The sequence below is a fragment of the Phodopus roborovskii genome, unplaced genomic scaffold (genome assembly GCF_943737965.1).
Source record: "Phodopus roborovskii unplaced genomic scaffold, PHOROB, whole genome shotgun sequence".
Lineage (NCBI taxonomy): Eukaryota > Metazoa > Chordata > Mammalia > Rodentia > Cricetidae > Phodopus > Phodopus roborovskii.
Window position 1 is genome coordinate 41,861,420 of NW_026126407.1, and position 16,489 is coordinate 41,877,908.

The window sequence follows — 16,489 nt, forward strand, 5'->3', positions numbered from 1 at the left end:
ATCTTGACCTCTGTGACCTTGCCCTCAAGGTTACTTCCGAGTTCTGTCAAGTAGTGTCCCTGTAAATCACACTAGCAGGCTTCCCTGAATCTATGTACTCTCCACTCTATGATTGAATGAAGACTCCCAATATGAAACCCTGGGCATCTTAACCTAAAGGGGATTACTTTGTAATTCATCAAATACCTGGCAAATCCTTCCTGCATAGTAGCCAAGGTTCTTGGTGTGAGCATTGAACAGGGAACCATCAGTTTGCATTCAGACATGGACTAAAATTTGTTAACTATATAATGATTTAGAAATATCAAGTGTGGAGGGTATACAGAAGGTCTGTGATGTGGGAGTGAGACATGATAAAGTTTTTAAGTGGCTGCTTGGGGTAGTCTCACTGTAAAAATAGCATTGAGGGGATTACATTAGTAGCTTGAAAGAGTGATTCAGGGAAGTGTAGTCACCCTAGGGACTTGCACAGCTGCATAGAAAAGAGTAAAGGACAGGTAGGGGTCGATAGACCTGGTAACACATGTCTTTGAAGCATTTAAAAGACATAGACATAGGGTATGAGGAATTCTTGGCTGTCTGTAACAGTGGAATGAGAGCATCTGGTTTTCATAAGAAAAAGACACACTGCTGCTAAATTGCAACTAATTGCTGGAGCAGTATATTGGTTATTAACCCTAGATAACAAACTATACAGAAACTTGGTAGCTTGAAATAGGGCTGGTTCATGATTCTGATTCTCACATGCTATTTTCCCTAGGCATGTCCTTTGCTGGTTTTGCCTTTACTTACACAGTTCTGTCCTGCCAGTGGGTGAGTTGAGGGATGAATTCCACAAAAAGGCTGACCTTCTTTCCATATTGTTTTTCCTCTTCTAAGAGACAAGAGAAAGTTTTTCATTTCATGGCACCCCCCCCCCCCGCCGCCTTTTACAGAGTTTGATGTGCCTTTGCTTCTCATTTGTCAAAGCACTTTTCCCAGACCTGTCACACAGCCAATGTAGGAGAGAACCATGCAAGTGCACAGATATGCCAGGGTAGGATACATTTGAGTCATAGCAAATCCTCCGCAGGCAGCCAAAAGTTAGCAATGGAAGACAAATTGAAGGCTTTAGAATAATCCAGAAAAGAAAGGAGGGTGGTCTGCATGAGCTGCACGAGTATGCAAATAAGGATTTTTTTTTCCTTCTGCAGTCTGACCTTATGTTTATTCTCTCGAGTCTTGAAGGAGAACAGGGCTATTAAATGTCCAGAGATGGGTGGTCCTCTTACTATGCATGAGATGATGTCATAGTAAAGTAAATGAGGTCAGGGCTAGGTTTCTCTTATTGCCAGTAATTATTCAATACGTTTTCTACAATTGTAAACTTCATAATTCACTTAGTGCTGTGGCTGTACATGGCACCCTGTCAATATCATCATCAGTTAATATTTATCGAGCATCTGCAGAGTACAAGCTCTTGCACTCACAGCAGCAGAGGTGAGCTGCATTAATCCTTTCAGCCAGCCCAGGACCACTGACTGGTTTTATTACATCACTCTATTAATTGACGATTGTCATCTTCAGAACATTTGACATCTGGAATGTAAGTTTTGACTTTTTTTTTTTTTTTTTGAATGAAATACAAAGAAAGGCTTAAGAGCTCTTCCATTGTAAGCATGCTAATGCATTTCATTAACCACATCACAAACAGGAAGTTATTAGTCCCATTTACTGGATAGAGAGATTGAGACAGATACTGTTTAAGAAACTTAGACAGTGTCATATATTCAGATGGTGGCTGATCGGGGATTGAAATACGATAACTTTTTATTGCACTATACTGCCTCTCAGTGGTACGTGTTATTCCCACTTCTTTCATGCAGTAATGAGTGGCTAGTAAAGCATCCCCAAAGGATAAAACCAGTGCCTCTGCACTGTAAGAGGGTATCTGTGGCACTAGTCTTCAACATCAGCATAGCTTAATCACTAGAAAAGTGATTTGTTTATTACTGTGTAAGCCCCATTTTAGAGGAGATCTGTCAGCCATTAAAATCACTACTATGTGTGTTAAATTCTCATCAGAAAGATATTGTTGCTTACATGGTACTTCTAGAGAGAGAGATGTAAGAGTAGGCTCATGAGATAAATCATTTAATTGAAATCTTTGCATTCATTTTCTTCTGGAGAAAGTAATTTGATGATTATTGTTTTTGATGGATCATTTTTTAAAGAGAATTTTCTATTTTTAAAAATATATAATGCAAGGGTTAAATTCAGGGCCAAAAGAAACTGAAGAAAGGGGCAGTCTAAATGCAAAATGTATTTGCAAATCTCCAAACTAGCACCATGAAATGCCATGTACCCGGAGATGCACTAGAGTGTACACCCTCCAGAATGTCTGTCTGTTGTAATTCCATCGCATTACAGATTTTAGTGCATATCTCGCCTGCACAGCTTCCAGAGCTTTTCAGATATTCAACATCAGAAATTGCACTGTTTTATCCTGGATTTTACAAATAGCAACCAGATTATTGTAAAACAGAACTATCTGATAAGTCAGGTTGTGAATTGCTTTTGTGATTGTCATGGGTGAGAGTATTGAAGAAGCTGGCATACAGTGCAGCACACTGGTTACAGTAAAAAGAAAACCCATAGCACTGAATGCATTTTTCTGATGAATACGTTCAAGGCTGTGATCATTGTGCAACTTCTGGTTGGATGCTTTCAAATGTTCCATATTGAAAAACATCAGTAACAAGAACCAAACAGTCCACCAAAGCCTGTGTTCAACTCAATGAAGAGGAACATAATTCTCCCTTAGTGTTTCATTGAGGCCAGCTCTATTTGGTCCACCATGGGAAGCAGAGTCTTGAGCTTTTCTCCTGGTTGGCTTTTCCATTTTTGCTTTATGATTAGGAAGCTGCTACTTTGGTTTTCACTGAGGGGCTTGTACAAATCACCATGTAAGACAGAAATGAAAAATAGGAAAGACAGACTTCTGCTCCACAGACAAAAGCCAAGATGCCAGAACATGGTAATTAATGTTCACAATTTTATAAGCAAAATAATTGCTTTTAATTGGCTAAGTAAGATATGACATAATTACAATATTCAATAAGCTAATTTAAGAAAACTATTTATAACACAAACCTTTAATTATGTTATGTACTCATAGCTATTTTGCAAACGGATATGGAAATGGACATGAATTAGCTTATCTTTATAAATAAAGATGCATTAAGAACATTTTTGAAGCTTCAAAGGTTATGTTCTTCTTTGTTTTGTTTTGGAGAATGTTATTTTCATTTTGAAAAGCAATCATTTATAGACAATTACACTAGTGTGAGCCTCTAGTCACTGCAGACAGATGCACTATGTGGGTGAAAAATCTCCCTGAGAAAGCTTTTTTTTTTTTTTTTTTTTTTTGTCAAAGAAGAAAGACTGGTCAGGGTGAAGCATGTTCTGCCATGTTCTCGTCCTGTCATGGTCACCCTAAGAAAAAACAAACTTCCCTTAAGAGATGAGTGTATAACTAAAATGACACACAGAAGAGACCTGGTGGAATTCAAAACATCCTTTCTTTAAAGGCCAGTTGTGGATGGGTCAGTATGAGCTGCCTTCCTATTAATGTATATATGATGAGGTAGAGCCATTCTATTCCAGAGTCCAAGTTACTAATGCTTCCTCCACGAGACTCTTAATCTGATGGGATGAGGTAATTATGACATTTTCTTAAAGATGATTAACTCAAAACCATGTGCTCAAAAATATACACACTGGAGCCAAAGAGATTGCTCAATCAGAAGGGACTTGCTTGTGAACATGATTTGAGTTTGATTCTTGGATCCCACAAGGTAGAAGAGGAGAACTTATTCCTGCAAGTTATAAATTGTCCTCTGACCTACACACACACACACACACACACACACACACACAGAGAGAGAGAGAGAGAGAGAGAGAGAGAGAGGGAATTAATATATAAAATAAATATTAATAAATGGATTAGGCTACCCTTAGGGTGATACATCTAGAAGGAATGCTATACAGTCTTGCTCCTATTCCAACTTATTTCTAGTAAAATCTTAAAGGCCAGCAACTGTATGACAAGTTTCTTCCCATAATTTCTGAAAGATGGAATTTCATACCATCCTTCAGAATGTTCAGGGTAAACAGCAAATCAACATGTTTTTCTATAAGCACATCCTAAGTACCCAGTAGTACTCAAAGGTATAGCAATATATAATATACAGGAAATAAACACAATGCTTGCAGCCTTCAGGAAACTTGAAATCAATGTGTGGGAAATAAGATATGAATCCAGTAAAAGTGACCTAGAATTATTAGAAGAAAAATAGCTCACCAACACTATGTTCACTGGCAAGGTAAGATTAATTGTAAAATCATATGTAATAAAATGTTCCAGGCAATGGGTGCTTTGAAATTTGAGAAAAGAGCATTTGCCACGAGCTAACGTAATCTAAAAAGGATTCTTTGAGGTTGAGAGAATTTTATATTGAACAAAAAGTTACATGTATCTCACCAAACAAATTCTGCGTGAAAGGAAAGTGTGTAGAAAGGCAGAATTGGAGACGAAGTACATTTACCTTTCACTCATTCTTTCATCTAACCTATGGGTACATAACACTCCCTGTATGCCCCATATGGACACAGAAGCAAGTAACAGTGGAAAAATATCCTCCCTTCCTGAAGCATATGCAAATATGGCCAAGAAGACAGGACAATAAAGGCTCTATACCAATGATTATCCTATGTAGGAATCATAGGCTTATTTCTTCTTTTGTTTATACACAAATACATTAGATCTAAGTGTGTGTGTGTGTGTGTGTGTGTGTGTGTGTGTGTGTGTGTGTGTGTGCGTGCGTGCATGCATGTAGTGCCTATCTCTTAAAGCACTTAATCAACTTGTTTAAAATTCAACAATGTTGTTCAGTACTGTGTGTGTGTGTGTGTGTGAAAACATATTGGTCAACTGAATTTTTGCATTGATCCAGGTTGTTTTAATATTATGTAGACTTATCTAGAGAGAAGATTAATGAGAAGGTAATTATTGCTTGTGTTTAACAAGAAGAATTAAAGGTTACCAAATGCTGTGAGTGTTTGAGCAGTTACTCTTGACTTTCTGTGTAACCTTAAAAGGATGATTTTTAGCTATTAACCTTCCCCTTCCCATGCATGGAATTAGTGGCCTGAGGGGTCCGTTTTCAGGAGAGTATAAATACCAGTTTGAGGAACCAGGTCCATGAACATTACTTTCCTACAGATTCTCTGAAGAGGATCCCACTCATTTCTGTTGGCTCATTCATATGTAATGTTTGTCTTTTATATTATTTTGTATAATTATGATGGTGTTCATGAATGATGGTTCATGATGAAGCCATTTCCTCACAAAATAGTGTCCCTGAATTTAAATGTGCTTGAAAACTTTAATCCCCACGAGCACAGATGATCAGTCAACAAACATTTACCGAGTAAGCAAGCTGCTTCGTTTAAAGATTTATGGAAGGCACTAAAGATGCAGAGATGTCTCAAACATGAATATTGCTCTCCTTTCCAGTTAGAATATAATTGGAAACATGGGTCCACAACCTGAAAAGTCAAATCATGATTAGCTAATGTGATATTACGGTAAGGTCTGTGTAAGTGTGATTAATCTGTAAAAATCTGGAAGGGTAAGAGACAAGGGTTTCACTTTGCCATGTGCTGTTCGTGTGACATATTTATGGTAAATCCATTTGCTAGCCCTTGGTTCCATTTCTGTAAAATGGTCCTCGTAATGGCCATCTATTGGGTCATGGTGAGGGTTAGAAATTGGAGGTAATAAGCCCCTTTGACTTAGAGGATACTTGTAGGATTTTTAACTGCTCTTGATTGTGTAGGTTCTAGATCTGAACTGAGATGTGTGCTCATTTTCCTGTATTTATTAGATAACAAAGTCCTCACCATATTTTATAGACAGCAGAGAAAGGTTTAAAGAAGAAAGTATTTAACCAATGTTCCACAATTAAGAAGCAAATTTCAGGGTCAGGATTTGGACCTAGGGCAAAGTCCAAAGCCAAACTCCTAATTATGATGTATGCACCTTTCCTAGGGCCCTTGGATAGCTACTGTGATTAAAGCAATTTCACTCTTGTAAACCAGGAAGGTCAAGGGCATCCTTTTGGAGAACTGTAACTTGTTCTGGTCTTAGATCAAGAGATTGCAGTTAAATATATTTTGGTGAAGAAGATTGGGGTGGGGGTCTATTAAGGAGAGCTGGGGCTGTGTGTGCAGCTGTGGAGGACTTGCAGATGTGCTGGGCTGGGGGGTGGACAAAAAAGATCTTATGTGACAGTGATAGAGGAACATTTACAGGGACAGTGTCAAACCCCAGAGGTGACTTAGTGTGCAGCAAAGAAATCTGCACTTTATTCTCCGGGGAATTGTGAACCTTTGATGATTTTTTTAAGCCGATACGTAAGATAATGAAATAAAACAGACTTTCAATTGGCCAATCGATAACTATTGGGAACAGATGTCATTCAAAGTGGCATTTTAAGAAGGTTATTCTGGCTTGTGAGGGATGAATTGGAGACGAAAGAAAACCTCTTCAAATGGTTGTTTTCAATAAGCTGTGTCATGACAGGGGGAGAGGTGTCTCAACTAACAGGGCGCTAATAGGAAAGTGTTGGTTTGCCACAGATTAGCTGTTTTATATGTTAGAGCTGATTCAAGGTCACACCTGGAATAATGTCACTCTCCTTCACTGGGATCTGAAGTGCCTTCTTGAAAACGGAGTTGGTGTTACAATCTGATATAGGAGTTGGCAGGGCCCTGGCAATGTCCTCAGGATGGATACTGCATATCTGTACCCTACATGTGTCTCAGCACAGACAGAGAAGGGCTGCACAAAAGAACTGCTGAAACAGTGCAGAAATCCGGATGAGGCTGGGGTCCGGAAAGGAAGCCAGGAGATCGTTTAAAACTGTGGGAGTGGCATTTGGTGGTGTAGGTAATAGAATGACTTCAGACAATGGAAAGAAATTAACCCAGACTGTCTCTGAGATCTTTATATTTTCACTGATGGGGGTATTTGGGGAGAAAGCTTGCTCTGAGGGCAGATTCCACTATTCTGGTTGTAGAAGTTGCTGGGTTTTAAGCACATTGTTCAAGTGGTGAGACCCAGAGGGCAGTGTCAATAACTAGATCATGTAAGGAAGGTCAAGAGTGGAAAGAAGTCTTCTTGTGTCATCCATTTTGAGTTGATTAAATATTACATTTCCTATTCTAAATTTTTTAAAGGAGTAAGGGGATTTCATAAGAACATGGAAGTTGTCATGTGAAAGCATGTGCTGTGACCACACACCACAGGTACATTGTTTATTCCTAGTAATGGACCATGAGGTGCAAACCTTGACATGCGGAGACTCATAACTATTTTAAGACAAGGCACTATCCACAGAGAAGAAAATGATTTGGTCAAGGTCAAACAGCAAGCAGGTAGCTAGGGCTGGGATTTGATCCCAAGCAGGTGCCCTAGGTCCCAAAATTAGGAACATCAACACCAGAACATACACTACTATCTAAGCAGCTAAGTGTAAAGCTATTCTGCAGAGAACTCAGCCATAGAAAATCACACTCTGGTTAGAAATATTAACGCGACTTAAGCTACCTTAGAGAGGCCCCCTCATTCAAGAGGTCTAGGAAAGAATTTGTATCTAGCAAGCTGTAAATGACATGTACCTACTTCCTCCTCTGTAAGTGATCAAAATGCAGAACACCACTGTTAACCATTTAGAGCTTTAAAAATATCTTTTTGTCTTGCCTTGACTTGATTCCTTACCTTTATTCACTATGTTTTGCTTGTCCTGTTTAATAAGCTCTAGTCTCCCTGTCCCTCTTTCTACAACACTAAAACATATGCATCCTTATAGCTGAATCTTACATTCCATTGTCAGAAAATTCTTCAGTCTATTTATTCCTTTGTATGAAGTTAGTTTTTATTATAGACTCTGTATCAATAATGTCACTTTGGGGCTGCTGCTTCCAATATGCTCTGCAAAATATCTTTGGAGAGTCTGGAATTTATCCCTTTTCGGGAAGCAGGCCCTTGGAGCTTCCCTTCCAGTCTCCATTTGAGCACTCTGTGCTCTGGCCAGCTGCCTTCTGTTTAGCTCCTGGGTGTTCTCCATTCTCTGTACTGCCTTAATGATCAGGAGAGTTTCATCAGAGCAAGTCTGAGATGGGGGTACTTTTTTATTTGGGCCCAAGCAAAACACATACCCTCCCATTGGCAAAGCATGAAAAGAATTATGGTCTTTTAACAAGATTAAGCAAACCCACTTTGGCTACAAACCTTGTGGCTAGGGCAGGCAAGAGGGTTTTATCCTTCTTGGACTCATTCTATCTGGCTCACACAAGAATTCCAGCTACAAGACACTGAGGGTCCACGGACAGATTCTTAGACTGTAACATGGTAGAATGAAACACAGAGATGGAACATTTGGAGTATCTTGTGTAGGTTAGTTTTTCTGTATTAGTAAGTGTTCTAAGCCGGGTGCATGGAATTTACATACTGACATTAAAGAAACATGATTTTGAGCGGATGGTCCGTTAAAAAGGTTGGACGGGCGTCTCCTCTTCGTGCTAGCTCACCACTGTGTTAGCTCAGGTTACCATGGAAAAGCAGGCAGTCATTTCACCAATAAGAAACTTCTACCAAATACTTGACCTTGGAATCAGCCATTTACATCCTTATAAAAGAGGTCACTGAGGGAATTTAACTGTGTAATCCTGGCCCCCATGTGGCAAGAGAGCAGTTGGGATGGAACAAAGCTTATGAGGCAGCATTGGAAGCAATTTGAATGGGCAAATTATTTCTTTGACACTTTGTTTTAAAAATGGAACCTCCTTTAAAATAGTATAGGAAGGCAGGAAGATGCAGTGTAAGTCGGTGGTAGAGTGACTCATAAAACTGCCCCAGGACTACAGAAAGCCATCAGTCATCGTATTTGGAGGGAAACCAGCAAGAATTTAGGTGTTCCCATTCCTAACAGCCTCTTTCCCAACACCTTTCCTTCAAACATCATGTCTTCCCTTTATTGTGCCTTTATTTCTAAAACTAAGGGAGAGAAATCACCTTTTAAACTTGAGCCAAGAAACACTGTTTTAGCAAGTGCTAATATTTGGGGTGGGCTTTTTTTTTTTTTTTTTTAAGACAATTATCAAGACGAAGCATTTGTTTCTTCTTTTGTTTACCCGTGGCAGTTTGTCAGCAGTTATGGTAAGTAGACTTCCATCTGCCAGTAAAACTACATTGCAAATTGCCGTAGAAATTAGCAGCTTTCATTTTTGCCTACATAAATAAATATGCGAAATAAATTGCACACAAATGCACCCTTAAAAAAAAAATCACAGGTACACCGTACAGTTAAATGCCAATCAGACAAAACCAGAGACACACTGCGATTATCTCAGTTTTCAAACCTGGAAGATACACGGATGTGTTTCTAAATGAGAGAGGCCGCGGATCATGCTCGCTGAGATAAAAACAGAAGCTGCCAGACACCGCACTGTGGCTTTATTCTGAGAGTCCCCTGCCTGAAACCCCGCTCTATCTTTTCTCCGTGTGTGTGCGTGCTCTCTCTCTCTCTCTCTCTCTCTCTCTCTCTCTCTCTCTCTCTCTCTCTCTCTCTCTCTCTCTCTCTCTCTCTCTCTCTGTCTCCCTCTCCTCTCCCTCTCTCTCCCTCCCTCTCCCTCCATCTCTCCCTCTCCTCGCTGTCTTCCCTTGCTCATTGTTCTCTCTCCCCCAGCCTTTGATGCACATACGTTGTCACATTCCATCGACTCCTCTCTTCTTTGCTCTTACACTCAAGCCTAGCGGTGCTTTCGCCAGGCAGCAAGCAGCAGCGTCTCCTGCGAGTTTTAGTCATGTGTGCAGCTCAGCTTGATCGAGCGTTCCTTTTCTGCCTTTTCACTCTTACAAAAGATTAAAAGGTGGCGTCACATTGCCCCCCTGTTCCTTCCTGCAGGAGGGACTTAAAAGGGACAACAAAAACTAATCACTCTCAATAAGTATTTTTTTTTCTTGCTGGCAAAAAATAAAATAATAACAATAAAGAAAGGAAAGGAAAAAAAGAAAAATAAATAGAACGAAAAGAAAGGCAGAGACGGGAAAGGCGAGGGGGTGGACTTAGCGGTGTAATTTGAGCCGGTGGTGAGGATTGGAGCGAGCTAGCGATGCTGCACACTGCTAACAAGGGAAGGAAGCCTTCAGCTGAGGCAGGTAAGAGCGCTGATCGGAGGGTTTGACCGAGTGGCTTAGTTAAATTTCTGTTTTCACCGGTTTTGTAATTGAGAAAGGCATCTGCAGCAGAAGCCGATTTTTCAGTCGGCTTCCTTTTGTTTAACATAGAAAGTACCTGTATTAATTTTGATGAATTAGAGCATGCAGCAAATTCAATTGAAAATAGATTTGTATAGTAAATGCATTTATACGGAATGATTTTTTCCTCCCTTTTATTTAAGGGGAGAGAGGAGAAAGATGATTCTGATCAGAATAGCACTTTGCATTACGTTAAATTCTAAACAGCTAAAGGAAGGGGGGGGAAATAATTCAATTGATACTGCTTTTGAACTCCAGGACTTAAGCCCTGGGAGACAGATGGCCTTTGAAATTTTTCTTCTAACTGAACTTCTGATGTGTTATAATAATTTCTCACTGGAGGTATCAGCAAAGGGCAGAGTTTATTTAAGTCTGGCTGCTTGGGTGTGTTTGGCTTGCCTGTTGTGGGTGAGGCGCGTCTTGAATCTCGTGAACCTGCGGCACGTTGACGGTTCCTAAATGGAGACTAAGTGTTGTCCCAAATGAAATATGAAGTTAAAACATCGGGTGAGGGCATACTTTAGAAATGCATCCAGTAAATAATTAGGAGAACTGAGTTATGACAGTTTGGAAGGGAGTTAACTCTGGAGATGCTGTTGGATAAAGCTTTCTGGATTTTAAGCCCCTTAATGACAGAGGGGGGTAATTATGAGACTCAAGTCGGAACTTTGATTTAGGACCCAAAATCTAGGATACCTGTAGTCCTCTACCCGAGGCAGTTTTTAGATAGGCATTCCTTTTGTTGCGCGATGAATGGGAACTCTGGATTATATTTGATGGCATTTCTCCTTTTAAAAGCTTTGGGATGAAGCTTTAAGATGCTCATATCTATTTTCACGTTGAACAGAGAATGTGCACTGTACTTGTATCTCTCAGCACAGTATTTTGTGGCTACAAATGTTTTAAAGTTTGGGTTATTTGCTGTTAATCTCACTCTTTGTGGATTCTGTGCCCCTTGCCTCTGCTGTTAAAAAAAAAAAAATTATGGCTGGTGTGAATGAATTGATATTTGAGAATGAAAAAATAAAAACACAAATAGGCCAACTTTTGAAATTAAATGTGACCAGGATCTGAATTCTATCCAGGATTTTGCTAAATGCATTACTTAAAGTATTTAAGTTCATTATAAAATTACCTTGGTAGGCATAGGGGAAATACCTTAAAAGTATACTGTTCGGTTAAAAGAATGCTCCTCAGTGATAGAATATGGAAAGGTGATGGCTATGCCTCAAGGCTTGGCCCTAGAAAGAACTGCTCTCCTATGGCATTGTGGAGTTCAGCAAGCAAGGAAAGAGGAGATTTCAGGCATTTGTGTCGTGATAGGATGTTTTCTTGCTTAGTTTCCAAACTGGACCAGGTCTTTAACACCTTACTCTGGGGTGTCTTGTGTTGCCAGACACACCTAATGGTATTTTGTGGGTGCAGCTTGTGGATGTAGCCTTGAGAGGACATGAGGATCTGCTCGATACTGGATATTGGGGAATAAGTAGCCAGTAGTTCTGGTCAGTTGTCAATATCCAGGGTTTCCTGGGTAGATCCTGGTACAGGTGCAAACTGATTTTTTTTCTGTAGGTTGAACTGGAGAGAGAGAGAGAGAGAGAGAGAGAGAGAGAGAGAGAGAGAGAGAGAGAGAGAGGGAGGGAGGGAGGTGAAGCACAAAAGGAGAGGCTGCTGTGGGATGCTGTGTAGACTTGTTGGTGGGCATTGGCAAATTTAAAGAATGGCTTCACATGTAGCTTTCCCCCCCCCCTTTTTTTAAGTTAAGAAACAACAGAATCTTAAAGTAGCTTTCCTTGAATCCTACTTTCCCTGTCCTGCTTTGTCGCATGAACTCCTTTGCTAACTCTTGGTACACCTAAACATTGATTTTCTTTTTCCCCCTCTCACTATGGGGATGATGTCTTAAAGAGGTGGTAAGGTCCAGAAGACATCTCTGGATACTGTGTTACCTTTATCACATTCACTTTCCACTTTTGTGTATGAAAATGACTTCTTCAAGGTGAGGCAGAAATAGGTTTTAAATTGTTCCTTGCCCATTTACCCCAACTGAGCCTCTGCCTCTCCATAGAAAGAAATAGAAGTAAAGTGTGTGTACAGAGAGGTGCACTGAAACGGGATGGTAGTTCATCTGGGACTCTTTAGGTAGATGGCAATCAGTGGTATCCCTGCTCTAACTATCTGATTCATATAAATAGCATTTTTCTGACTTTTCCAGTAGATGTTGCTGGAGAGCAAAGAAAAGATTATTCCCCTCCCACCCCCTGCAGGAAAGAGAAGAAAAACAGTAGACTTGTAAAAGGCAAAGAAACAGTCTTCTCTCCAAACTAATTGGCTAATTAATGAATTATATTGAATCATTACCTTTTATAATGTTCTATAGAAAGCTATTCAAACTTGATTTAGATTTGTAAACAATGATATCGTCCTCCTTGGGCCCTATATATAATGTCTGTTTGCTATTTTCCATTAAAAAAAACATCAAGTTAACCACACATTGCTATTCAGAACATTCCATCCCTGAATGCTAAAACCCTTTAACATGCAAATATGATGTCAGAGGAAGAACTGAAATAGAATACCCCGAGAAGAGTAATGATCAAACGCATTATAAAAATATGCACCAGTTGCCAACATGTAATGAAATATTAAGAAATTAAAAGCATGCAACCTCTAAAGTAATAGAATTTCATTGCTCTGAGACTGTTTTCCCACTGAATATTAAGTTCTTAATAGATGTACCAGTGAAAAAACAATCGAAAACCTACATGGTTTGACACTGAAGTTCTTTCATTATATGATGTTGAAAAATTAGCCCAATAGGATTTTACTCAGAATGGGAAATGTAATTAACATTGGATATTAAGTGCCAGACTGACAAAGCAAAAGCCACAAGGCTTGATAGGGGAAATAGAAATGCAAAAGCAAATAGAAGTGCTGTAAGCTGAAGGGACCCACACTGGAACTACTCTGCTGGTAATCACTCTGATAAAATGACAAAGACATCCCCCGAGGACCCTAGGATTCTAGTACCCAGACACGAACTGATGTAATTTCAAGCAACCAATGACCTCTGTCCATGGGAATATTTATTTTTAGATATGATCAATTAGCCAGTTTCAATGGAGACAAGAAGTGTATTTTTTTTTCTCACATATGAGGAATGTTGGGCATCGCAAAACCACTTTCCACCCAGGTTCAGCTTCTGACGTACGTTAGATAGCTTTTAAATTTTGTTACCTTGGGCTGACTTGGCTCTCTCCTGGTGGGTTTTCCTGTTGCACTGAAATACTTCTTTGTCAGTTTTCATTCCTGAGGTGTGAAATGCTCCATCCGATCTTTTGATATAACAACCCCCCCCATTCATTTTTCCCCCTGGGAGGAAATTTATATTTAGAAGTCATGAGCATCAGCCACATCTAGTTTACTATTAGCACTAGGGGTCTACTGGAGTAAGGACATTCCAGTTTTTTTCCCCCTCTGATGTAAGTACGCATTTTGTTTGATGTGTAGTAGTTGCCCCCCCCCCCCCCTTTAAAAAGTAAAGACTTACATTTGATGGGTGATTGTATTTTTTGGTTTTGTTTTTATTCATTGTTTGCACCTCTTTCTCTTTCCCCCATAGTATCTATAAAGTACTTCCTACATTCAAAACACCATGAATAAAATGTGCTCAATGTTAACTAACAATTAGAAATGCCTGCTTCTCACTGGCATCTTTATAGAAAAGGAAGCTATGGTGTGTACCTGGAAAGCCCTAATGGATGTCCCAAATATGTCCTCCCTGTCTCCCTCAGCAGAGCAGGAAAGAAGAGGCTGGTGAAGGTCGAGGAGATATTTTGAAGTAGGAGGGAAGACAAAAAGATAAAGTCATCTAGAACAGTACTATCAGATGGATCATGTAGGAAACAGGGACCCCCCCAAGCAATGGCCAATATTAATGCAGTGACCAGCCAAATTTGGGGTATTTGTGGTAAAGTTATCTGGCAGTGTGTAGAGTAGTTGCAGCTTGGTATGGAAGTGAGGAAGGAGTACAATTGTGAATCTGCAGGGCAGAGTTCTCCCCAAGATTCTCTGAAACGGCTGTCTAGATGATCTTTCCTCTGGAGTTACAAATGCTACTTTGGTATCAGCTTACCTTTTAAAGATGTTGTTGAGAAAAGATGCAACAATGTTTGGTCTCTAGGCTGGAGGCCAGTGGGTATTCCATTACCTTAGCATAGTGAAGTCAAGAAATATTGAGAGGAGGAAACATAGATGCTACTGTAATTATTGTAATTTCTTGTGTGTACTGTAGATGTCTTGGCCTCATTAAGGACAGATTGGTATACATATATTTATTTCATATCCTTAACCTTCACCGTTTGTTGAGGATGAGGCACATAGTTTAGAAGATGTGGTGTTCTGTCTAGGCTATTGCTATTGGACACAATCCACATTGGGTTTATCTCAAGTTTCCTGACATTGATTATGATGGATTTGTGTGATCTTTGAGAGTTTTCATCTCTCTGAAAAGGTATATACTTTATTTATTGGAGTTAATTGCCTCCCTGAATCGCCTCTGTTGTCAATTACTTTCTATAATCTATGACTACCTCACCTTGAACTCTTGGATGCCTAGTACATTTGACTGACAACCACATTGGTAGACATTGCTCAGACTATATAATATACATTTAAATGCAAATGTATAAGGTGTCTTCTTGTGTTCCATGGACTTCACAATAAGAGGATGAAAGAATAATCATTGACACAATTAAAAAAGAAGGAGTGCCACATTTTTTTTCTCAGAAATACTGATCTTACCAGCCTGCCTAAGTAGACAGGGTCACCACTACGGCCTCAGAACTAAACTGTAGATGAGTGACTTTTTGTGCCCTCTACCCACTTTAATTTGTTCCATTTACTTTTCCAAGCTTTTCATCTTCCCACCATTTTAATATCATCAGAGATGGGGGCTGCCCATGACATTCACACTTGACATTATCTAACACAAAAGGCATCACTCATACACTTGAGTGCATTACAATGCAAGGGAAAAAATAGATCCCAAAGCCTCAGAAATTATTGTCTCATACCTTCAATGTAGGTGGCTTTTTTTCCTGCCTGTTTTCTCCTGGATGTCTTATTTCACTGTTTTGCTTCTGTGTGCTTGTAGATGATTCTAAATTATCTAGTAAAAAATCAACAATCATAAAAATCCATACCACAACATAAGCTGCCTCGTATTCACTAGACATAGGTATATTGTTACAGTTCTATTATTATTGTCTCTTTGTTAAGGACTCAACACATTTTGATGCTGTACCAAAGTTGGTCTTTGTATTTGAGGTGAGGTGCATTTTCCCTGTTGACTTCAGTTTGACAGTTTTGGCCGAAGCTTGTCCTGCTCACGAATCTGTGATGATCACTGTATTTTTCTGTTACTGCTTTGTGAGCCAGAGATCTGTTGATATCCACTGTAGACCCACCTCTGTGTGTGTGTGTGTGTGTGTGTGTGTGTGTGTGTGTGTGTGTGTGTGTGTGTATTGATGGCGTGGAGAGCAGGCTGCAAGTTTGGGCAAATGTTCTAGCACCTTTTGCTTAATATTTTGAACCTTCATTCAAAGATGACTTCCCTACCCCACATACCCACATGACCCATGAAAGACAACTCTTGTGATTTGAACAAATAGCATTATGAGATTGTGGTGAATTGCTCCGGCAGTGTTACATCATGCATCGGGATCCCATGTGCTGTAGAGCTCTGTAAAACTGCCAGCTACATGGTACCCCGCAGGTTTAATATACTTCTGCAGCCTTGTGCTTCGGAAGGATTTCTGTAATTGGAGACAATCTAGTAAGGAGAACTTTTTAAGCCATCGGAGGCCGGAATACAAGTTTTTGAGAAATGTGATTTTACTGGCTTGAAACTGAATGGATTACAAATTTCTCTTAACTGGACAAAATCCTAATTGCCTGTACAGTGCAGTCCTGATTATCCAGGGTTTGATTTTCCAGTACAGGGATTATTCAGATTTCTTCTCTGACTCTGTCTTCTCTCTAACTACCTGATGTGAAACACTTGTCTAATCATTAGCACTTCTGCTAATGGTATGGAAGGGGGTAAGTCCAAGCCAGTGAATAACA

At 39.7% G+C, this 16,489-nt stretch overlaps 1 protein-coding gene across 11 annotated transcripts in view; it reads left to right on the plus strand.

Annotated features, from left to right (window-relative positions):
* Positions 1 to 16,489, plus strand: part of Tenm2 (teneurin transmembrane protein 2) — a 922,050-nt gene that overhangs the window by 252,216 nt on the left and 653,345 nt on the right. For 2 of the 11 annotated variants that reach the window (XM_051180950.1, XM_051180953.1), the window contains exon 1: positions 9,748 to 10,264. The exons of the other annotated variants lie outside the window; for them this stretch is intronic. In XM_051180950.1, the coding sequence (XP_051036907.1) occupies positions 10,219 to 10,264 (46 nt within the window). In that variant the 5' untranslated portion in view covers positions 9,748 to 10,218. Of the gene's footprint in view, positions 1 to 9,747; positions 10,265 to 16,489 lie in introns of those variants that run through there. 11 annotated transcript variants of the gene reach the window in all.